The sequence below is a fragment of a genome, unplaced genomic scaffold (genome assembly GCF_019419815.1).
Source record: "Pyrus x bretschneideri cultivar Hongxiangsu unplaced genomic scaffold, Pyrus_bretschneideri_v1 Contig40, whole genome shotgun sequence".
Lineage (NCBI taxonomy): Eukaryota > Viridiplantae > Streptophyta > Magnoliopsida > Rosales > Rosaceae > Pyrus > Pyrus x bretschneideri.
The window spans coordinates 2181442-2206396 of NW_025999724.1; the positions used below are offsets into that span (position 1 = coordinate 2181442).

At 37.1% G+C, this 24955-nt stretch overlaps 5 protein-coding genes and 1 non-coding gene across 7 annotated transcripts; 2 read left to right on the plus strand and 4 right to left on the minus strand.

The window, feature by feature from the left end:
* Window positions 1-323: 323 nt before the first annotated feature.
* LOC103965882 (ethylene-responsive transcription factor CRF4) lies at window positions 324-1654 on the minus strand. The gene has a single exon (XM_009378979.3). It carries the CDS (start codon window positions 1289-1291, stop codon window positions 443-445), a length of 849 nt encoding a protein of 282 aa, XP_009377254.1. The 5' UTR covers window positions 1292-1654; the 3' UTR covers window positions 324-442.
* Window positions 1655-3957: 2303 nt separating this feature from the next.
* On the plus strand, window positions 3958-4625 carry LOC103965881 (heat shock 70 kDa protein-like). The gene has a single exon (XM_009378978.3). It carries the CDS (start codon window positions 4099-4101, stop codon window positions 4333-4335), a length of 237 nt encoding a protein of 78 aa, XP_009377253.2. The 5' UTR covers window positions 3958-4098; the 3' UTR covers window positions 4336-4625.
* A 1627-nt stretch (window positions 4626-6252) lies between these two features.
* LOC103965880 (ubiquitin-conjugating enzyme E2-17 kDa) lies at window positions 6253-9255 on the minus strand. The gene is made up of 4 exons (XM_009378977.3): window positions 9099-9255; window positions 8085-8212; window positions 6987-7091; window positions 6253-6597 (listed from the first exon to the last, which is right to left on the minus strand). The coding sequence occupies exons 1-4, from the start codon at window positions 9166-9168 to the stop codon at window positions 6454-6456; spliced, it is 447 nt and encodes a 148-aa protein (XP_009377252.1). The 5' UTR covers window positions 9169-9255; the 3' UTR covers window positions 6253-6453.
* Window positions 9256-15539: 6284 nt separating this feature from the next.
* LOC103965879 (NDR1/HIN1-like protein 6) lies at window positions 15540-18017 on the minus strand. Of its 2 annotated transcripts, none has more exons than XM_048566039.1 (2): window positions 16803-18017; window positions 15540-15998 (listed from the first exon to the last, which is right to left on the minus strand). In XM_048566039.1, the coding sequence occupies exons 1-2, from the start codon at window positions 17540-17542 to the stop codon at window positions 15941-15943; spliced, it is 798 nt and encodes a 265-aa protein (XP_048421996.1). In that variant the 5' UTR covers window positions 17543-18017; the 3' UTR covers window positions 15540-15940. The 2 variants fall into 2 exon arrangements, with proteins under 2 accessions (XP_048421996.1, XP_009377251.1); XM_009378976.3 differs by having other exon boundaries at window positions 15540-15993; window positions 16803-18012.
* A 2619-nt stretch (window positions 18018-20636) lies between these two features.
* TRNAM-CAU lies at window positions 20637-20708 on the plus strand. The gene has a single exon. It is a non-coding gene; the product is annotated as a tRNA-Met (tRNA).
* Window positions 20709-20779: 71 nt separating this feature from the next.
* On the minus strand, window positions 20780-24587 carry LOC103965878 (putative glucose-6-phosphate 1-epimerase). The gene is given in 9 exon segments (XM_048566038.1): window positions 20780-21216; window positions 21442-21502; window positions 21504-21542; window positions 21857-21959; window positions 22074-22208; window positions 22368-22531; window positions 22625-22681; window positions 23103-23177; window positions 23370-24587. Coding segments are annotated over 9 exon segments (957 nt in total). The 5' UTR covers window positions 23499-24587; the 3' UTR covers window positions 20780-21022.
* Between the last annotated feature and the right edge of the window lie 368 nt (window positions 24588-24955).

The following is a 24955-nucleotide window of genomic DNA, read 5'->3' on the forward strand; positions in this document are numbered from 1 at the left end:
ACTGTCTTAATTGGTAGGTATGAAACGCTTTAATTCAAAATTACAACAAATTTAATTTCGAAGCATGAAACAAGTTGTACACTGTAGATATTTTAAATTTGAAATACCTAAACGCATAACCGTAAGTATGAAACTACTCCTGCGTTTTAATTGTTAAACGTAATACGCTTTAATTGTTAAATGTAATAAGTTTGAAGACAGTTAAATACAGACATTTTTAAATAACGGATTGCAAATTTAAATCAATAAAGAAATTAAGTTAAGCAATGAAAAATCAAGATACATACGTCCCATAATTTACAGTCATAATAATAATAATAATAATAATAATAATAACAATTTAGATTAATTTTATATAAACTAATCACTAAATCACAACCTCCAAACAACTCTTTGGGACTCAAAATCTTTATTCAAAATCAAAAGACCACACTTTTGAAAGTCATCGTTTCAACTCATAAGCATCTTGAAAGTAATCCTCCACGTCATCCCAATTACACGACCGGAAATCAAGCGATAAGTCGGAGAAATCCTCATTTTTCAGAAGCGTTTCGGGTAAGACACTCATCTCCTCGAAAAATATCGGCGGTTCAAAACAATCATTCAACCAAAACTCCGTATCAAAAACCCCGAAATTTTGTCTCTCCGAAACTTTCCATTCGATTTCGGGTTCTCGGCCACTGAGAACAGAGGTTGGCGACCGGACGCTGTGGCCGCACTGCGAGATGAGCGGAGACTGAGAAATTGGGTTGCAGTCCTCTTCCGAGATGTCCGGAATGGCAATTTCGGGAGGCTTGAGGAAATTGGTCAAAGCCAGAGGTCCCTTAAACGCAATGGCAGCCTTATCGTAAGCCATACCGGCCTCCTCCGCCGTCTCGAAAGTTCCGAGCCAGACCCGGACCCCACGTTTTGGGTCTCGGATCTCCGCCGCCCATTTCCCCCACGGCCTCTGCCGTACGCCTCGGTATTTCTTTCCGTTGGGCGAAATTTCGTTACTCTCCTCCGCCGCTCTGCACCTAGAAGGCTTAGTTGGTTTTGAGACGAGCGCCGGAGAAGGAGACGGGTCTTCGATTCTGACCTCGTTGATGACGCGCTTCACAAGGACCCGGTATTTCCGGCCCGGCTCGGCTTCGGCTTCGTCGCTGGAGGAGTCGGTGGCGTTGTCGTCGGTGACGGAAATCCTTACGATTTGGGGGGCTCCGGCAGTAGACTCCCGGAAGCGGGTGGTGAGCTTTTTGACAAGCTTGTTTTTGACCGTGCGACGCTGCGTGTACTGCTTGGCTCGATCCATGGCTGTAGCTTACAGGCTAAACGACAAAATACTGAGATGATGAAATGGTGGGAAGAAGCAGAAGGGAAATTTGGAGTGCAATTGTTAATGGCGGAGGAAAATGAAACGCACTAAGAGAAAGTAAAAGCCTGGAATAAATAAGAGAGTCTTTAGAGAGAGAATTTAGAGAGAGAGAGTGAGGAGGAAGAGCAGAGAGAGAGCAGAGGAGGAGGAGGAGGAGTCAAAATTACCGAGGATCGCGTACTTATAGGAGGATCTTAGCAGTCTCCAACATTTTCGTGTTTTTCCATTAATTATGGTATATTTGTTTGATAAGTATTAAGAATGTTTTTGTCTTACCAGTTCAAATTTAAGATTTGTTTATGGGGTTATTAAAGTCATGTTGAATTTCCTCCCTAATACGAAGGTTTTCTTTCAGAGACCGGAATCCTCTCCGGATCCTCTTTGTAGGGATCCGAATAATCAATCAATCGTGTCTGTTCATTATACATCGGACAATCAGTTTTCGTTAAATACTATTTATATTTAATTTTAAAAAATAATTTTTAACCGCACGATATACAATGAACAGACACGATTGATTGATCATCCGGATCCCTACAAAGAGGATCCGGAGAGGATCTTATTCCTTCATTCAGAACTCTTTGTCAAATTGCCCAATTTAGGGTTCATTATTTTGGAGTATTTTTTGTTTATATATTTGTGTAATTTCTTGGATACCGCTGCACATGTTGCAGTGTTACGAATTGAGTGTATAATTAATAACATTACATAATTGTGTGACTGTCATATCAAATAATTTGTGTAATATAACGGATACATAAGAATTTGACCAATAAAATCACGTTAAACATGTGAAAATAACAAATATTTTTTCTTTGGGAGAACTTGAGATTATTTGATATCTCTTGGTAAGTATTTTGTGCAACCCATAGTTATTTTTGCTTGGGGACCAAGTTTCTAGTGTTCTACTTTCCTTCTATTGTATTAATCAAGTCAAATGCCTCAATATTTATTTTTATGAATTTTTATATTTATTTATAAATATTTACAAAGTACTTATATAACGATTTATTTGCCACCCACCATAAGTTATAATAAAACGTATTTCGTGTCAGCTAAACATAATACTTCTCCAATCAAGTGAAAATTAAGTGTCGCACAAAATATTAATTTATCTTGCGGCAATATAATTAACTGAAAAAAAAAAGTCAAATAAATATAATGGGCCTTGTTGGTGCTTGCGCTCCAAGTTACCAGTTCCCAAAAACAACATATTTGTCTAGTAGCTATCCGATGTCGTCAACCATTACCTTATATATCATTTTTATTTTCTGCCACTCAAATTTTGGATTTTTCTTTTTGGGCTGTTGACTAACCAAAGACCACTATATTTAATGCTGAAATTTATGTATAAGGAAAACATAAGGGAAAATTACATAATTCTAGTAAAAATAGGGAACTGTTTTTAGCAGAGGTCTTTAAGGGAAGGATCCCATTTTTAAAAAATAAGAATATTTTATTTCAACAAACGATATTATCTATACTGAGGAGGGAGCGTTTAGCCTTACAATGGGCTTGCAATAATGTGGTTCAAATTCGCCTTTGGCGAAAATTGAACCTAAAACCTCTTACTTATAAGTGAAGAGGAATACCATTAGACCGTACTACTAAGTGGCATAAATGAGAATTAGTTGTGAAGTCCACACATCACATCGAACTTCAACTATTCGAATTGTCTATTTTTCAAGTTGCACCTTATAGATCATTCTTACAAAATATTAGCCAAATCAAAAATATTTCTGACATTTAATTGAGTTCAAAGAAATTGACGACTACTTTGTTCTATAAAAAACAATGAAATTTTCATCGTAATAATTAAATAGGAAAATGGTTCCATATTGAATTAAATTTTTCTCAAGAATGGTCTACCAATCGAGAAGTAGAAAATAGACGATTCAGATCATTGAAGTTCGATTTGGAGTAAGTCTTACAACTAATTACCATTTTCTAAAAAAAAAAATAGGGATCTCTTCCAAGTATGGTTATTAGCACTCTAAAAATCTCATCATACACTCCTCATAAGTATATTTTTAGGAAAACTAATGAAAAATGCTTGAAAACGTTGAGTTTTAACGATAAAGACAAAATAAAGGGTAAAGTGAATAGTACCAGGATTGACTTTTTAGTGTAAAAGTGTGATTTTTCGTTAAAGTGAACAGTACCGTGAGCTTTTCGTTAAAATTCCTATTTTTTTTTTTTAATTATAAAAAAAATTAAAATACAAAATGAGAAATTTTATACTGCTAAGACCATCTCCAAAAGAGATGTCAAAATGTCCAAATCAGTAATAACAGTAAAAAAAGACAACTGCAATGTTTTCCAACCAAGAAGCCAAATTTGATATGGTATAACATGGAATAGCAGCTCTCCCCTTGTCAAATTTGACAGCAGTTTCAAATATTTTTTTAATTAAATTTTAAATGTTATTTTATTAATTGTTTTTATCAGATTTGCAACTCTCCTCTCTCATTAGAACCTGAGAAGCGCCGGCGGTGTTATGACGGTGCTGATTCCGAGGAAGAAGGAAGAGCAGATTTTCTGGACTTATTCGGATAATCAGCTGGGAGTTTGATTGAGGACGAAGGATAATAATTTGTTGGGGAAATTCGAGCTCACCGGAATCCCTCCTGCTCCCAGAGACGTGCCTCAGATCAATGTCTGTTTCGACATTGATGCGAATGGGATATTGAACGTGTCGGCGGAGGATAAGACGGCGGGGGCTGAGCAAGGAGGAGACAGAGAAGATGGTACAGGATCCGGAGAAGGGCAGGGCGGAGGACGAGGAGGTGAAGAAGAAGGTGGAAGCAAAGAATGCGTTGGAGAATTATGCGTACAACATGAGGAACACCGTGAGGGATGATAAATTTGCCGGGAAATTGGATCCGGCGGACAAGGAGAAGATCGAGAAGGCGGTGGACGACGCGATTAATTGGCTGGAGGGGAACCAGTTGGCGGAAGTTGATGAGTTGGAGGACAAGTAGACGGAGCTGGAGCCTGGAGGGGCTGTGGAATCCTATTAAAAAAATAAAAAGAAAAGAAAATAGTGTAATAAAATAATATTTAATTTGACATACAGATGAAGAGTAAACTTTTTAAAGATATCAAAACATAAATCGTCAAATTCAAATTTTATATTTAAAATTTGACATCTCATTCGAAGATGTTCTAATAACGATTTCCTAAAAGCATGTAAGACAAATTAGGGGGTATCGTGTATCATATCATGGCTTGGGAATTGGTGGCAAGGAAACCGCAAGGACTTTCTCTTCTCTGCTCTCATTTGTTGCTTTCCAACTTGTCACCATTCATCAATTGCTCACATCACCAAAGTTAGCTCCCTCCAATTTCCTTCCTCCCTCTAAAGCAACGAGTGGATTGCCAAGAAATTTCCTTCCACCATAAAAGCAAGTGGTGGTCAACGTCTAAGACTAATTAGTGCAAATTATTTTTTTATTGGTTAAAAGAACATTATTTCTCTCAAATTTGGGTCCAACTTTCATACTAAGTAGAGCGTTGGATGACTTGAATTCACGCTGACCACATCATCTAAACCAATTCACGTCATGAAATGCTTGTATTATTCCATACCATGTAGCATGGAATAATATTTCCCTAAAATTCTTTTATATTTCATTAGATAGTATGTACCACTTGAATGAAGTGTTAGATGTGTAACAAAAATCTATGAGTCAAAGATTCACGACAGCCTAGAAAATCTCTTTCTTAGGATAACAATTTAAATAGGCTACATCGCCATATGGCGTCTAATGCCATAACAAGCACATATGATGAAAAAAACGTACACATATCTTTATATTATTGACATAAAATGTCTACGTGACTGTGTACTTAGTGTCATATAAGTTGCTATTGTTTTTTCTTATCTAATTTCATGTATTTCCTTTCAATTTAATTTCAAACTTGAAAGTGTGTACATTTGGGGGTTTTGTTATGTCAGATTTGGAGATAATCCGTCAGAAACACTTCCATTTACATGAAAAGCAGGGGAATGTACAAGTGAAAATGATGTTTTAGCTTGGAAGAAGAAAGCTCTGAGTAAAAAAAGTGTTTTTGTGTTCAGCATGTAGCAGAAACCACAAAGTTGTTTCATGCAAAATCTTTGGCTTATCTAGAAGCACTTATTTCAAACCATGTTCAAATTAAGCTTTTTCGGAAGCAATCTTTTCTGAACAAAGAGTGGAAAAGTTGTCGCACCTAGCTACTTCAAGTTTCAAAACATAAATAAAAACTCTCTTTAGAAAAAGGAATTCAATTTTTTTTTAAATAACTTAATAGCTAAGTATCCTGCACTTATGCCAGCTAGAGGAATCCAAATTGACAGGACAACGTATATGTCGTTATATTATCTTTGGGTCTTCGGGTTCGGGTCTAGGGCGTCCCTAAGGTGCCGGCGGAGTTTTAAAGTAACATTCTCAGATCTCTGATCCGCCTCTTTTATGGTTAAGAGTCTTAGGATTATGATGGGATGGTATCGTTTATGGTTAAAAAAAAAAGTCTCATTCCGTTCCACACATAAACATTGCACCAAACAACAAACGGAACGAGAGTAAGTTGGTCATTTAATCGTTTGATTCTGTGCTATCATGCACTTACCAAACGTAGAACAGAACAACCGTTCCGTTCCATCCTGCGAGTACCAAACATAACACAGAACATTCGTTCCGTCCCATCCCATCCTATCCCATTCCATTCTGTTCCGTCCCGTTTGCGTACCAAACGGTACCTATATGGCCTTATGCTAGTGGTACAGTGATGCCGTATACAACTACCGCGAGACTAGCATAGTAGTGCAGGCATTAGGGTTAATGTACCATCATGCATCAAATCCACGCGGGGGAGGTCACAAAATACTTACGTATTCACATATAGACGGTAAATTGAACATTTAACTGCTGATATTTCATAGTTGTTACGATAAATATCCATTAAACCACCTAAAACATCGTCATGACTTGCCAGGGTGAACATGTAGAACCATTCTTCAATGTCTATTACAAAAGTAGAAACCACGCTTCTTTTATACATAACAAGGTAATGAATACAAACCGATGTCCTACATGCCCTCGCGACAAAGCATGCTAGCCCATAGCATACTTCTGGGTCCAGCTCCTTGCGGTTGTCTCGTACTTTGACCGGTCTGTCTTGTACATATGAGCAATTTCCGGCACCAAGGGATCATCTGGGTTTGGGTCCGTCAACAGGGAACAGATGGATAGCAATACCTGAAATAGGAAACAAGAACCTTTCCCACCCACTTAAAAAACTGGCAGATATCAAACAGTGAAAAGGGTGCATAGGAACCGTGTATTAACAAATGACAGCCTTCCACAGTGCACCCACTCTCGAAATGTTTCCTGCAACAATGGAGAGCAGAGCCAGTGGCATATGCTCCTTGATGGAAATCCAGATGAGGCGTACATGGTGAAGATTAAAATTAGGTAATTTGTGAACAAAGCATTTAATCAGACGCGCTGCCATCTGGACTTCAGCATGGAAAATATGCAATTTGTGGGGTTATTCATGGTAATCACCAACCCACATGTATCTTGGACTGGAAAAATTGAAACATATGACATTATTAAATCATAACAAGTCACGAAGAGATCAGAACCTTAGATATGGTGAGAGCAGGGCTCCACTGCTCTTTCAAAATGTCAAGGCAGATACTTCCATTGCTGTTGATATTGGGATGAAATACCTTAGTCCTAAAGGCAACCTGCAAAAACAATTTGGTGAAAGAATATTAATAGATTGAGTTTCGTCTTCAGCCAAAGCATTGGCAACAATTCAAAACATGATATACTATTGACATTTCCCTGAAAAGGGTCAATTTGAGATCTGATGAGCCCGCCAGGTTCAACCGTATCTTCTCAGGCCATTACCAGCCGAACCCCAAGTCATACACGGAATTGAACATGCTGATGCAATGGGAGGTGGATAAGACATAGGCCTAAGTGTTTGACTTGAGCCCCTAAGCCATGGCCCATGGCCCTATATATTTAAGGCATCAAGAATGTTTCAACACATACTTTTACTGTTAAGTAGTTTAACAAGACAAATATCACACAAGTCAATGAAAATCCAAGGGAGTAAGAGTTAATTGGACAAAGACTTAATCATCACCACCTACCAAAACAAAAATACAATCCCTTCCCTATCAAAGAGCAACAACTTTGTCGCATGCCAGAATCAAATAGATGGAAAAACTGAAAAGTTGTTGGATGACTAAACTATACCACCGCACGCTAAAACTCCAAACACTATTGAAACACCGCCACCTGATCCAGTGGTTGTTCTCAATGTCACCATGCCTATGTCCTCGTCCTGTGTTGTCATCCAAATATCACTAGTTTTTATAAAATTTGGTTCCCTAATCTCATAGACAATGAATTGGGGATTTGGGATTCAATTCAATATAGGACAAACTGATTAAAAAAAATGGGTACTTTCTTAAAATGTTCATACATTTTCAACCTCTTAATTGTAAGTTCCAACCATGGAAGAATCACATTATGCGGTACAATTTCTCTGACACTCTGACTAAAAAACCATAATATTTATTGGATCTCTTGACAATGCATGAACACACCCCAAACCAAAACCAAGGGGATAGGGAAAAGGGGGCATGGGGAAGAAACAACAGTTGGCAATAATGCCATCGCTATGAAGCTAAATTAACAACTTTAACAAAGAAATCAAAATTCCATACCTTAGGTGGTTTGAATGGATAATCAGGAGGGAAATGAATGGTAACTAGAAAGACACCCCCTGCATAAGGACTATCTGGAGGGCCCATTATCGTTGCTTGCCAATGGAACATGTCCTCAGCAACAGGCCCTGACATCGAACACAAGTAACCTCATAATCGTTTCATAGCAAACCATTTTTAAAATGCATATTACATATAAATTTAACACACAAAGTTCAAGCAACTAAATGCATGCCTTCTTCAGCAACTAGAAACTTGTTACTTCCACAGTTCAGTAAATATTAGAAAGAAAAACAAAACCTGTTGAAAAAAGTGTGTATCTTTGATTAAGTCTCAATCAGGCAACAACTCAATAAAAGATCAATGGTGATCAACCATGACAAATTCGCTACCGGGTGCAAATTCCCTCCCCATAACAGTATGAACTCTAATCATTGACACCACTATTCGCATAGCTCAAGTCAAATTTCAGTTAGCACATTACAATTCTGAACATTCATAAGTTTTCAACTTTGTCTATCACAAGATTTTACATATCCGAAATGTCTTCCAACCCTGTGATGAAAAAAAGATCCTTTATTTCATTGACACAACAAAACTTCCGAATAACTCAAGTCAATTTCGGTTAGCACACTACAACACTTAAAATTCACTAGTTTTCAAAAATTGTTCAATCGCAAAATTGCATTGGAAGAAAACCAAACAAAAAAGTGCCTACCAAAGATCCAATATTTCATTGCCTTAATAACACAAACACTGTAGCAGGGTCATGAACATGCAATCCAAAACATAATTTTCACAAAACCCAAAATTCTTTCTGCAAAAAGTAACTTCAGCTACAACAAACACAAAACCAAACAAGCCAATTACACACAACCCATATCAGAAAAAGGCTCAAAATTCACAGATCGAGCTTCGAAATCGGCTGAGAACGTTAAAAAACGAAAGTACAGGGTAAAACCACACAGAAAAAAGGTAAATAAGAAGAGGGGTCGAAGAAGAAGGGGATTATACCTGCGCTGCAAGAGGTCGGGGGGTCCTTCTGGAGATCTTTGAGCTCCTTCAAGATCCGTTTGGAAGCCATGGATGGACCTCGCAGATCGTACGGATCTAAGGAAGGAAGGGGGCGTTGCTTTGACAGAGAGGAGAAGAGAGAGAGAAGAGGAAGGAACTTGACAATGTGTCCAATAATAAGAAGATGACATGCGGGGACGGAATAATAATAATGTATTTTTGTCACAATCTGGCCGATAGATGTGAAAGTAGGGGTGGGTTCGGTTTCAATCCGTTCAATTTTTTTTGTCAAAATCGAAATCAAATCGAAATTTTGATTTGGTTTGGTTTTGTTCGGTTTAATTTTTTTCAGTTTTTATTCGGTTTGGTTTAATTTTGGTTTGATTTTTTTTACTAGATTTTGGTTTGGTTCGGTTTTTTTATAAACCATTTTTCTTTAATTTGAAAATTGGTTTATGCTCTACAACTTCGCTTACAATTTTTTCATTTCATAGAAATTAAAGGAAGAAAAAAAGAAAGAAGATGCAGGGAGGGTCGGGTGGGGAGAAAAGAAAGAAAGAAAACAGAGGGTCGGATGGGGAGAAAAAAATGGAAGAAAGAAGAGGATTGGGTGGGAGAAGAAAAAAAGACTTGGATTATGGGTTAATGGTTGGCCTAAAGCAAAAGCTTAAAACTTGGGTCTAAACTTAAATTGGGCTTGGAATATAAACACTCAAACATTAAATAAATAAATAAACTTAACTATATTTAATTCAGTTTGGTTTAGTTTTTGAATCATCGAAACCGAAACCAAACCAATAACTTTCGGTTCGGTTCGGATTTTTTCGATTTTAGTTCGGTATTCAGTTCGGGTTTTTTTTTGTTTTCGATTTTTTCAACCCACCCCTAGGAGAGAGAGAGATTCCAAAGATGTTCTTGCTTTTTATGATTCTAAGCCGTTGATTTTAATGACTGTGTTAGATTGTGGATTTTCAACGGCTGTGGATGGCGTTTGGAGGGTACTTGACCACTTGACCCTGCTTTGAATCTTGGAATGGGTCGGGTCAAATAGTGAGGATGAGCATCTTCTTAGCCCAAACATAGAGCAGGCTAGAGAGCATCTAATTGATTTTTTGCAGAAAGGTGGGAAACTGATCACCATTTGAAGCAGATTTTGTGCTTCGATGATTAAACGGCCTAACTTTTTTAATTGATTTTTTGCAAAAGTGATCTTTATAGAGTAGTTCATAATATGAATAGTTCATATCATGAACACGAAGTTCTATGAATCGGCCACAAATAATTTTGATTAAGAACTCCTACTCATCATTTGAGTAACCAAGTACTATTCTTTCCCTAACCATTGTTGGTGTTAGGCACGTCTCCTTATTCGTTCTTCATCTTCTCACTCGTTTTCTTGTTTTTGACTCTCTTGCAACCTCCACAGGATGGAGGAGGCACATCCGTCAACCTTGTCAATAAATCTCTGATATGGCATAAGTGTGACCCACTTAATTGTTGATAGGGAAGCCGCATCATTGCCAAGTCACTTGTCAAACAGCAATCAGTTACAAGTCTTGTCACATCCATCACCATTTTATTTTAAAGATGAATTAGATAAGTACCAGACAAGTTGAGGTTGTGTTAAAAGAGGGATTTAAGAGTTTTATTTATTTTTAGACACTTGTAAGGGTCTTCACGTTATTTTTTTGGTTGAAAAATGGGGCTAAAAGCAAGCCCAAACAAACCTATTCAATAATAAATCTAGACCAGGACATCCAAAGTCGATCCTCACGAATAAAACTAACTAGACCAGAAGGAGTATCAAAATAAAAATGACCTAAATCTAAATCAATACTATAGGTCGCTAAATTGTCCGCCATAAAATTTTTTTGTGTAGACATGCCGAAGTTCACATTGCCAATATCTTGAAAGCAAATCTCGATGGGTCAACACAAGGGACCTAAAGGTGATTATTGCCAGCAGCTTGCAACACCAAATGAACTGTAACTGCAGATTCTAATTCCACCAATAATTTATCAATTCGCAATCTCCATGCCAATTGTAAGCCCTAAGTAAAGACCCCATAATTCAACATTGAGAATCTCACCTGAGCCCAAATTGTCGCAAAACCCAGAAATCCATTTACCATCAGAATCTCTCAAAACACCACCTGCTCCAATAGAATTATTACTTCCCTTCTTGCAACCATCAACATTAAGCTTAAACCAACGTGAAGAGGAACTTCCCAATGGAGCAAAGATTCAATCCTATGAGGTTTATCAATCTTGTGAGTATTTGCCTTCAACCATTCATGATGAAAAGTACAAATAGCAATTGTAGGCTCATCAATCATGGCAAAATTCTGCTAAAAAATAAATTTATTTCGCTGATACCAAATAAACCAACAAGCAATGGAAAAAACTAACCTCCACTCTAAACCCCACCCCCCCCAAATATGAGAGATTTATTGGTGAGATTAAAATGAAGCCAATCATGAAAATCAATGTGATCTAATTGTGGATTATACATTCCCAACCTTTGCCAAAGTTCTCTTGCCTTAGGACAATCTTTGAAAACATGAGGCATTGATTCAACGCCACAAGTACATCTTTGACACTCTCAGGGTTTATCATTCATACCCTTTTTCAACCTTTGTTTACTAATGAGAAGCTTATTAAGAAAAAGCAGCTGTAAGAAAGACTAACCTCTTTGAGGAATATGAAGTTTCCAAACAAATTCCCATCGTCAATTAGGAAAACCACTTGAATTAATGGCCAACATATAAGTAGATTGAATAGAAAAATTACCATCACTGTTCCACTCTAGATACACTTATCAGCTAAAGCATCAAAACCAAATGGAATGCTAAGAATTTGTTCGACAATCTCCCTTGGTAAAACAAGTAATAATTGACCAATATCCCAACCATTATTGTAACAATAATGTGGCCTTAAGCATATCATTGGAAAGCGGGCAAGAAGCATGATGAAGCAAAATATTACATTTAGCCCATTTGTCCGTCCAAAACTTTACCATATTGCCATTTCCATTTTGTCATAGTTGCCCCTCATGCAAAAGTTTAGTCCCTTCAAGAATTCATTTCCAAGTACAAGAAAAGCGTACAGCAGTTTTATCATTGAGTAATTAACCCATATCACCTTTAACATACTTTCCTTGTAAAAGTTTTACCCAAAGGCCATTATCCCCCTGCATCAATCTCCAAGAGTTCTTAATTACAAGAAGAGCCAAATTCATCTCTTAGTTTTTCAAACCAAGCTCATCAAGAGACTTTGGAAGGCAAACTTGGCTCCATTTAACCAAGTTAACCTTATTTTTTGATTAAGTGGAGCCCCAAACGAAGTTCTTATTTAACCTATCAAGTTGATCACAAATGGTAACTGGTAATTTCACTGTCTGCATAGCATAAAATGGGATGACGGAGGTGACATATTGGACAAGTGTGGCCTGACCAGCAAGAGATACTGAATTCACCTTCCAAGCAGAAAATCGAGTTTGAGCCTTTTCTACCAAGCCTTTGTAAATGCTTTTAGTGATGTAAGAATGGATTGTTGGAGAACAATGTAGAAACAATAAAATAACGGAAATACAGAACTGAAATACTTATACTTTATTATTCAAAAATACTTGCAATACATAATGTAATTACACAATAATTACAAAAAATTAAAATGATACTAAGCTGAATGAATTGAAGATAGAGACTAGCACAAACGCTATGTCCTTCGAACAGTGGAGGAATAAAAGATCATTTTTTATGGAACTGAGGACTCCAATTATATAGGCTCTTTCATACCTCTTCAAACACCTTTTGAATGTATCTGAAGTTATACAACTCTTTCCAAAGAGTTGTGTCTATTAATCAAAACGTTTTTAATTAATTTAATTAAAAACTTAATTTGAAATTAAAACTAATTGATCAAATTAATTTTAATTCCTTGAGGCCCAAGGCCCTTGTCTTGATTAATTAATATTAATTAATATTAATATTATAGTATAATCATCAAGCCTAATCCACACAATTAGTAGCCCAAACCTCAATTGTGACATCCCACATCGCCCAGGGGAGTGATCCTTATATGTATATTCTTATCTCTACCTAGCAAGAGGTCTTTTGGGAGCTCACTGGCTTCGGGTTCCGTAGGAACTCCAAAGTTAAGCGAGAAGGGGGCTAGAGCAATCCCATGATGGGTGACCCACTGGGAAGTTGTTCGTGAGTTCCCAAAAACAAAACCGTGAGGGAATGGTTAGCCCAAAGCGGACAATATCGTGCTACGGTGGTAGAGCGGGCACAGGATATGACAATTTGGTATCAGAGCCTAGCCTTGGTCGCGAGTGTGCCGACGAGGACGTCGGGCCCCTAAGGGGGGTGGATTGTGACATCCTACATCGCCCAGAGGAGTGATCCTTATATGTATATTCTCATCTCTACCTAGCACGAAGCCTTTTGGGAGCTCACTGGCTTCGGGTTCCGTAGGAACTCCAAAGTTAAGCGAGAAGGGGGCTAGAGTAATCTCATAATGGATGACTCACTGGGAAGTTGCTCGTGAGTTCCCAAAAACAAAACCGTGAAGGAATGGTAAGCCCAAAGCGGACAATATCGTGCTACGGTGGTGGAGCGAGCCCGGAAAGTGATCCGCCTCAGGCCGGGATGTGACAATTTGGTATCAGAGCCTAACCCTGGTCGCAAGTGTGCCGACGAGGACGTTGGGCCCCTAAGGGGGGTGGATTGTGACATCCCACATTACCCAGGGGAGTGATCCTTATATGTATATTCTCATCTCTACCTTGCACAAGGCCTTTTGGGAGCTCACTGGCTTCGGGTTTCGTAGGAACTCTGAAGTTAAGCGAGAAGGGGGCTAGAGCAATCCCATGATGGATGACCCACTGGGAAGTTGCTTGTGAGTTCCCAAAAACAAAACCGTGAGGGAATGGTAAGCCTAAAGCGGACAATATAGTGCTAAGGTGGTGGAGCAGGTCCGGGAAGTGATCCGACCCGGGCCAGGATGTGACATCAATCCTCATTCCAAATGATCCAAGTTCTAATTACTAAAAAGAAGGAATAAGCCTATATAACGGCTAGTGAAAAACCACTGTTGCCTGATATAGGACAAAAGGGTCTCAAAACTCCTACATGAATGAGCGGAACTCCCAAATACTTTCCAAATCATTAGTCAGGGGAGAACCACAAATGCGACTCAGTTCAAGAGCCATTCCACGATTAATATTAGGTGAGCAATAGATTATCGATTTTTCATAGCTTATTTGCTTCCCAGAAGCCAGGAAAAATTTATCAATGCACCCTTTAACAATCTGAGCTTGCTTTTTGGAGGCTTCACAAAATAAAATAATGTCATCTGCAAACATATGATGAGAGCCGGCGCAGGTCCTTGTCTTGCAACTTTAACAGCTTTCCATTTTCCAGAGTCAACAGCTTCATTAATCGGATGAGATAATTTTTCATCACAAAGAACAAATTAATAAGGAGAAAGAGGATCACCTTGTCGAACACCTCTTCGTGGGCAGAGGCTATCAGTTTTCTCACCATTTAAAACAATTTGAAATCACATCAGTTACGCAATGCATAATTAGCTCCAAAACATTACATTGCTCTTCTTTTTATTTTTTTTTTATTTTTATTTCCTCAATGGATTCAGGTTTTTATACGGCCCCAGGTCTGGGGAGTGACAAGTCTGCTCTCGTGGTGGAAGGGAATGAACCCAAACTTGAAACTAAGGCCAATCCAGATCTGAAACCGACCGAGTCTCGGGGCATGGACGGCGTAGTTGTGGTGCCTCAACCAGTTGCCGCCAATATCAACGTCTTCAAGTTCGGGTCCGTCACGGCTTCTGCCGATAAAGTCACTATCACCAGACACTCTCCGAAGACCTGCAGCCCCAATTTAGCGTGGTGTTATAAGCACTCGTCGCCCTTTTGTGAGCTTTGGTTATATTCTGTGTAATTTTCGATGCTAGGGTTTAGTTTTATTTGTTGGCTCGTTTTAGAGACATGGGTTTAGGTGCAATCAGTGTCTGTATATTACTGCCACTGTCTTTGTAGTCAATCCATAAGTTGTGTCCCACTTTTACCAAAGTAATAAAAAGATGTCACAACTTATTATTTTTACAAAAGCGGGAGAGGAGATGTAATGTTACACCTTAATTATACTTAATTATATATATATATATATTAACAATATTATCTACATTAATGGTGGAAGAGTAGGCCAAGTCTGATAATAGACAAACCATAATGATGTGGTTCAAATTCGTCTTTGACGAGAGTCAAACAAAAAATCTCTCACTTAAAAGTGAAAAATAATATCATTAGACTGTAGTACTAAATTACATAATTACATTTTTTTAACTTGCAAATAAATACATATGGCAAAATGTTAGGAACCAAATAAGCTTTTTTCATATAAAAAGAAAAAAAAATATATTAAGCTGATAAATAACTAATTAATTAAACCAAGTGTCCAAACCAGTCACCAAAATAAACAAATTAATAAATTAAAATTTCAACCCTCGCTCCTTCTAAACTGATATGTATTCCAAATGCGTTAGAAGGATCCAAAAGCTTAAACTCACACATGTTAGCCTGTGTTTTGGAATTCATATAGATACTGCCCCCATCCATCCAATACTGTTTTTTTTTTTTTTTTTTTTTTAACACCAAAGAATATACGTTGTAAAAGGCTCGCTTGTTTATAAATATTAGAAAGATATATAGATTAGGGAGAAATCCATATCCTTTAATCTTCTGGCAACAAATGTCTGCTTGGAAATTGCAGCATCCAGCTGATGAGCTCACCAAATTGAATTCTCTTGCGCTATCACCCTTTACATATTATGCTTTGTGAGGATCAGATCCATCGTATCAACGAATGTTGATCCTGCACTCATATCAACAAAATCCCAGAAATTAAAGATCGTGACTATACTTCATGCTCAATTTTGACACAAATCCTATAAACATGAGTACATAAGGAAAAAAAGAAGTGTGCGGAAATCACTTCTCAGATGTAATGACATGCACATGTATCAATTGAAAAAAGAATTCTAATAATTTTTAGCAGTCGCATTGAAATGTATAGACACCACATCCATATATATACATTTATGAAATTTCTATTTACACCATAGTCAACAAACAAAGTCACTCGCTTATCTAATTACATATCTTAATTTTTTGAGAATGCTTTTCATAATTCATATACTCCCCAAACACCTATGCCCTCTTCACAATCAGGTTTTATTTGAATATCGTTTAAGGGAGCGTTTTTTTTTTTTTAGTACTAAATTTTATATCAGATGATGTGGTAAGTGATGTATTTATGTTTTATCATTTAATAATTTTATGTTACTCCATGGTACTCAGTAGTTGTTAGGTCATGTGATATTACAATGTGTTCTAAAAGATGATCTTCTTAGCGGTATTAAACAAGTTTAAATTCTACTAAAATAAGTGAACCCATCAACCTCGTAGTCAAAAGAAGCATGGAGCAGATTGTATTTTTTGCTCACCACCCACAAGCGGTGATAAATGGTAATGCTTACTACTCAGATCTCGACGAGAAATAAGATGATTACTTAAGGGTAATGAGCAAAAATATGCTGAATGATAAACTTTTTGCTAAGAAACAAAAATCTAAAACATGAAATCGCATGCAAAATTCAAAATAAATAATTTAAAATTCCGTACCATTTGAACGCATTGATGGTGCACTTGGGCATTTCTCCTGCATCAACAACCTTCAACTTCACGCCACCACATAAGACATTGATCTGCATCGTCCCAACCCTCCACCCTTTGATCACGTACCCAATCCTCGTCTTTCCCTCCACCGCCACCTTTATCTCCTTACTCTTCAGCTGCGCCGCCAGCCTCCGCCCCACCGTCTGATCCACCACTTTGTTCCTCACCCTCATATCCATCTTGAAATTCGTCGTGTTCCGGTGCCTATGCGTGAACCCTTTGAGCAGCTTTGAACCCAGCCCCAACCCCACGTCGTTCTCGTCCCCGAGGATCGCGTACATCTCGATCCCCTCGCGGTAGAAGATGTCGAGTTTCGGGTTGGGGTTCCTCACCTCGACACTGGTGACAGCCTGGACGTCGAGGTGGGTCCCGTCGGGTTTGGAGACGGGTTCGAATTTGGGGATCTGGAAGGAGAGGAGGTAGAAGGCCGGGAGCCGGGGGTCAAATAGGAGGTAGAAGATGCCTCCGGCGAGGGCGGCGAGGATGATGACGACGAGGAGGAAGGCGCAGAAGACGCAGCAGCATATGCAGTAGCAGCTGCTCCCCCGGCTGGGCTTTGGGCGGAAGGAAGGGGGAATGTTGGGCTTTCGGCCTGGCGGACTGGGTACGGGCCGGCCCGGTTGGTGCGGGTATCCGTATCCTGGAGGTTTCTGGAGAACCGGTTTAATGGGCGGTTGTTGCGCCATTTTGTTGGATTACTCTGTTTCTGTTCTGGGTAATTTTGCAGAAAAAAAACAGAGACCCAAATGGGATTAGATTGAAATTTGTTTGAATAATAAAGAAATTAGTAATTAATATAGAGTTCAAGAAATAGGATTGATTTGGGTAGTGAAATTAATCGTGCAGAGCAGGAAGAAGGGGTCAGAACATTTAAAAAAAAAAGATGGAAATTTGCAATTTCTGGAATTTGAATTCTGATAAATTTGAAATGTGGATTTGAATTCCTGGGAAAAGAAGAAATGGGTAGTGAAATTTGGAGGAAAAAGATGAAGAATGGAGGAAGAAAGGAAGGGGAAGGATTGAATCTCAGGAAATCGGATCACCAAGACAGAGTCGTTCAATTTTTGAGAAGTAGGGGAGAGAGAGAGAGAGAGAGAGAGAGAGAGAGAGAGAGAGAGGGAGAGACGGGTGAGCAGTAAGGCTTGGGACGATGGGGACATCCAGTCGGGTCGGGGCGGGGGCAATTTAGGCGCGAGATTCACGCGTGCCGTTTGGATGCTGATGTTGGCGGCAAGGATTTTTGGACAAGTTGTTTTTATTGTTTTAGTTATGAAAGAGTTAATTACGAATTTGGTCCTTGAACTTTAGTGGTGATTTCACTTTTTGCCTTCAATTTTTTCGTCCCAAGTTGATCCGTGAACGCTTAAGAATTTTGTTCAACGAGAGCAATAGGGATGACGATTACAAGATTTAATAGGATTAGTGGTGGGTGCTATTCAATTCCACGACTTTTTTTCTTAGAAACAAACTCATATCCTTAGATATAAGTGTTTACGTACTAGTAGCTGGGTGGCATTTTGGTCAAAAGCAAGTTAATACTGAAATGCTGTTCAAAAATTGTTGTGTGCCATTCTCTCAACTTTTGTAACCGAAGTTTCATTCTGCCTTAGCTAATCCCACTTTCAAAATTTAGAAGCCAATATGAGACAGAAAGAAGTTAAAAGACCAAAGTGAAAGAAATAAAAAGTTGAGGGGGCAATTACAAAATTAAACCTTTATGAAATTTTGTTTCGTGAAATGGTTAGATTGGTTGGCTGGATTATGGTATATGCATGAATGGCCAAAGGCAGGAAAACTGTAGGTTGGGGCTGGGATAATATTTAAAAACAGTTTTTTTTTTTCTTTTTCAGAAGGGTAATAAATTAAAATACAATTGGTAGGTAATAGTTTTTATAAAACATAAATTAGGAAACTAGGAAGATTGAATGCAAGAGCAACAACTTTTCAGAGAATATAAAGAATATCGTTTTCAAAAACTACCAAACACAAATAGTTGTTTTCAAAATTTAACAGTAATTATTTTATTTTTATTAGAAAAATAGAAAACAATAGAAGTGCTTTGCAGTTTCCTTTAAATTAATACTTGTTTGAAATTGTTTTTAAAATGACTAAAAGCATTTTTAGTCAAAATGTTTTTTAAATCAATCTTTATAAAAATCCAAGTGGATCATGGAAAATCATTTTTAGTTGTTTTAAAAGCACTTCTAAGCAAGTCCTCAGTCTAATACAACTCGAGTAATTAGTAGTGGCACTAAAACAGATTTGAAGTTTTCATATCAAATCATTTGATGGAATCCCGTTAGAATGTACAATCCAAAGTCACTTAGCAAAAGATGGAGATGCCTAAAATATTTCTTGACTATTAATATAAGGCTTTCATTTTTCGTTGTACTCTTAACATATGGCGTGCCGTAAAAGCACTTGTGACTAGCTTGCTCTAACACCACAAAACCCATATTATTTTGCAACAGCAAATTGAACACAATACACAATACAAACTTCAATGCTTTGTCCAGCACCCACCACAAATGCAAATCAAAAACTTTCAATGCTTTGTCTTCCTATTAGTTGAGAACTATGTATCAATCCACACTATTAGAAATACATTATCAGAAGAAAATAACAATAAGAAATATATTTAATTTGAAAAAAAAATCAATAATAGTTGGAAATATATCCTTTTTTTTATAAACGATAGCATTAGTGAGTTAAATTGTTAATTATTAGAGACATTTTAAGTCTGCACTCTCCTTAAAAATTGCCTTCAAAAAAACAAAAATTCAGAGTTTCTACAAACTAAAAAATGAAAATGATTATGCAATGGAATAATAATTTTTATTCTAAATAAAAATAAAACTTAATATAATGACATGATATAATTTTGATTGAGTTTCTTTTCAACAGTAGAGTCCTCAAAACATATATCATATGTTATTGAAGTATGGTTGTCCTGTAAAACAACGCTACATATCAAACGTACATTCTTTTTACAAAGTTATTGCTCATAGCAAACAATGACATGAAAATGAGGTCAAATGTCCGAAATAACCCTAAACACAAGTTATGTGCAAGTATTTTTGATGAAAACTTAATGGCGCTAGGATGAGACGACAAATAAATAATTTCGAAAAGTTAATATGACAAATTGATTAAAATTTTAGTTCATATGACAAATTGAAAAAATGTAAAATTTCATATGATGTTTGAAAAAAAAAGATCCGAAAAATAGTAAGTCTCTCAACAACATAGTTGACTAGTGTGTTAATAACTTAATAGCAAAAAAGTTGGTGCTCACATTATATAATATCTTGATTTTTGAATATGATGGTTGATGAGTCAAATTAAAGTGGCATTTATGCATTAAAGTTGGGCATTTCTTCCCACTAACTTATATAGCTTTGATTCTTACGTCTCAATGGTGCAAATGATAAGCAATGTCAATGTCAACAACTATACACTAGTGACTCATTTCCCATTCATGCCGAAATGTAGTCCAATTAATTCATATATTGTCGTTCACGATGTAAATGGTAGCTCAAATTAAAAGAAATTCTACTTTATTGTCAGATATATATTTATTGCACTCGTTACGTAATTTACTTCTGACTATATCCGAAATAATACACAAGATTTTTCTCAAATTAGACACTTCTAAGCTACACACTTTTTTGTTTTCTTTGCCTTCATATTAGTATTCGCTTTCAACGATCATCCAAATTTCATATAAATGATCTTCCCAATTGTATACAAATAACTTATTGAGGACCACTTATCACAACAATCAGAGTGGCGCAGCGGAAGCGTGGTGGGCCCATAACCCACAGGTCCCAGGATCGAAACCTGGCTCTGATAAAGAGTGGCTTCTTCACCCACTTTTTTTTTTTCTTTTTTTTTAAATTTGGCCCCAATTCATATCTTCATGATTGAAGTTCTCCAAATTATACTTTCCATTTCAACATTTTTTCAATCTATAACAAAACCACGGATGAAATTACAAGGTCTCGGTGCTTCGTTTTAGGATCCTAGTTCGAAGAATCGAACTATAACAAACTACAACAGGTTACAGGACAGACCCCTTCTACGATAATCCGCTAGCAGCCTAGTACAACATAATCTAAAAGCACTTTACCCTATAAAATCTGTACTGGTCTTCAAAAACCTCGCTTCTAAAGATCAAGGTGCTCGCTGCAGAAACTCGAAGGCACAACTGAGAGCTGCAGTCGCCCTGTCCATTCCTTGCCTGGCTTCAAAGTGATAGGTTTCTCTATCGCTGCCCCATCCACACAAAGCATCTGCTTGTACTCCTCGTCACCAAAATCAACCATAGATTTCGATTTCTTCTCCCACGGATTCCAAACAACTGTACATGGGGGAATGCAACGCAAACAGAAAGCCAAATTCAATATCGAGTCATTTTTGTTCAAGCATGTCAATGCAATATGTTTAGCTAAGCTAATCCCTTTTGCACACGAAAAACTGAGACTTGAGTATACAAGCTCCACACGCCAAAATTTTCAATCTATTTCACTTTCTGTCAAATATGAAAATGTAATAACAGTGAAATGTCAAACATGTGCCAGCTTACCAACATCTGGTAGTCCTTCCTTTCGGATTACATATGTTCGCTTTTTCTCATGATCAAGGACATGCAACCACATTGGGCGAACTTAGATAAAGTCGACTGACCTGCCAGTAGAAATTTTTTGTACCTATAAGCCAAAGCACTCATATTGCATCGACAATACTTGCAAGAATAGAAAATTTTAGCTAAGATTTAATTCTAACAGATTATAAAGTCGAGACTGATTGAGTTTGGCAGACAAACATAATGAATATACTGTTCTGGGAGGTTGAATTGTATTTCTTCCTCCATGCCACTTACATCACAGTATGAAGAAATGAAATAATAATTTGTTGTGAACTTCTGTTGTTTCCGAATCTAGGGTTTCCTACTTTATATGTAAAACCAATTTCACATGTTTAAAATAAAAAGAATTTACCTCAGACTCAAAAGTTATGGCATCTCCTTGTTCTGTAAAACGTTGTCTTTCACAAAGGTTGTCTAAGTAGTCAAGTGTCTCCAGCCCTTCTATCCTCACCTCACTAGGGACAGAACTCATTTCACGTTAATAAATAAAATCACACGCCAATAACGGAATCAAATATGCAACAACCAGAAGGCAGATGATTGTGAATTCAACAATAACGGCTACATACCTTATATCAGAAACCGAAAAATAAGTGTGGTAGGCAAAGGAGAAACTAAACGGCTTTCCATTGACATTTCTAACTCTTGATGTCAGGTTCAAATCTCCATTTGTTGCAAGAGACACCCTAAGTCGAAACTCAAAACTGCACAGGAACAAAGAGACGAGAAGACAATTATCTAGGACTTGCATTTTGTTACAAAAATTGAGCATACAAACTTCAATCAATAGGAAATGAGTTGATTGTACCTAAAGTGACAGCTTATTGTAGTTTTATCTAAGAATACAGCATCCAAGCTCATACCTATGGGGCCAACACTTCAGGTCATCTTCAGACGGTTTTAGTAGTAGATCAATAAAGGATTTTCCATTGGAATCATTTGGTTGACGCATTTCAGGATTATCATCAATTGCCCACACCTTGTTCCTTGCAAAACCATGCTTTTCCAGCGATCCACAGTTCCCAAACTTCAAAAGCATTAAGTAAAAAGCATCGGTTGGAGTTTTCAGATTTTAGTATCTTTTTATAAGGATAATTTATGCAGGAATAATTGACAATACCTGTGGGAAACAGATGGGAATTCCTCCTCGCATCGCTTTTGGGGGCTGCAAGATTGCCTGTGATTGATGAAACGCACGTTAAAAGAATCTTTTATCCATGTCTCTAGTCGGTAAGATTTGTTTTGGAACTAATGTCCACATTATGCCAAATATCAGCTGTGTATTAGGTAACAGGGCATAGATTTGCATAAAACTTAAAACGCAGTTGAAACCCGATCCAACCGGAAATCTGATTCAAACACATTCATAAACTATGACTAGCACAGATTGGATAATCTTAAGGCAGAGTGTACTTGGTCAACCCAGTTTTACTTCTACCCCCAGTCTTCGTGACCATTCAACCATATATACAAACATAGACAACATTCATGCCAGGATAAAAGACGAAATCAAATGCTTTCAACTACAACAGCCACAAAATTGTAAGAAAGAAATAAATGGAAAGCAAATTTATACAATAGGAAATGAAAAGTTATACCTTGCTGCTAGTGAATAGGAGTTCTTCGCCGTGCTTATTCCTCCATGAAGTGACCTGTCCTCCAAGTAAGCTAACCTATATTATCACAAGAGAACTCATTAATTGCAACGTTTACACACACGCTAATCACCCCACTGATACAGAAACCAAAATGGTATATGAACAGAAGTTTTCACATAAATGAACTAACAATTTAATGACAAATTGTAAATTCAGAGCCTTCGAAAACTTAATCAATGGCGAAAACAAGATATTCTCGAATCTCACCCGTGCCGAAGCCCCTTGCTGGTTCTGAAGCACCACTTGTTCTACCCCATTCCAATCTTTTGTAATCTCAATTGCTGCCCTATGTTGCCATTCTCCTGCTGAATGCTCCATTTTGTGAAAAACAAGCATAATTCTCCCTCTCCCAAGTCCCCCAACTCAGCAAATCCCAGTGACACAACCAAAGATCTAAACTTAAAGAAACACCTAAACTTGTAAAAAAGCAGTAATCTTTCGAATTAAAAGAGAAAACCCAACTACCATTACTCCTCAGATCTACAAAATCTCAACTTTTCGACCCCAAACTGCTAATGCCTCTGAAGTGTCATCAAAGCAGCAAAACCCAAATCCAGAAAACCCAAAAAGTGAAATTTGGCAGCTCCGCAGGAAACCTCCAACTTCAACACCCACATAAAATTCACGCAATCAATTTAATGGAAAATAAAAGGGAAAATCCAAATTTGCACAGCCTCACTTCTATGGAACTTTGAATTAGAACACACTCATAAAAAAGAATAAGGCCAAATTCTCAACTGTAACAAGCCTTTTTCAAAAAAACCCATCAAAGGAATGTTGAATACGCTCTAAACTACCTTATAAGTCTTAAGTTTTTAATTAAAGTCAGAAACTTTCAGGCAGAAGCCATTTTTAACTTGCAAATTAAACAATGCAAACACAGTACCTTGAACAGACATCAAAACTGAGTAAATGTCTAAGTGCAAAAGCAGCCCTTTTTCTAGGAAGCATTCAGTGTTTCCAATTACAATGCACACACAGTACCTTGAACAAACACCAAAACTGAGTAAACGTCTTAACTGCAAAAGCAACCCTTTTCCTAGGAAGCATTCAGTGTTTCGAATTTGATATTAATAATACAAACTAATTCTTAAGGGAACTTAATAGAAAAAATTTAAAATAAAAAGAAAGAGTTCAGAGATACTATTTTTTAAACTATATTTGTAAATTACATAATGAGTTGATTGATAGTTAGATTTTATCTTTAAATAATTAAAAATAGAATTCGATTACCGATCGTCATATCATTAAGTTTACAAAATACGTATTCTAGCAGTTTTTAAATAATAAGAGAAAAACAAAAGTGCAGTTGGTGGGAGAATGAGAAGGAAGTGAAGGAAAATAATAGGAAATATGTTTGATGATAAGGAGGAAAAAAACAGTGTTTTGTTGCAGAGATCTAGGAAAGAGTAGGGACGTGGAGATACAAGAAGTACATGAGAGACTGTACAACCGGTTAATATTTTAAACAATTTTTGTGGGAAATTTTTGAAATCGAGAGGGACTATGCACTTTTAAAAATTTGATTTATGAATGAATAAATGTGCCAACTTTGAATGTGAAACGAAAATCACAAAGTTTTGTTTCCTCCTATATTTGTTGATTTTGTTTATGGCCAATGTTTTGGGTATTAACGAGCAAGATGAATGATTTCTTTGAGAGAATAGAATTTGTATGGTTAAGCAATATATTAAACAAGTCATTATATTATGTTGTCAATTTGTTTATATTTTAAAATAGATTCATTTTTAGTGGTCAGTTGAAGATCTTCATAACAAAAATTTAAGAAGTCT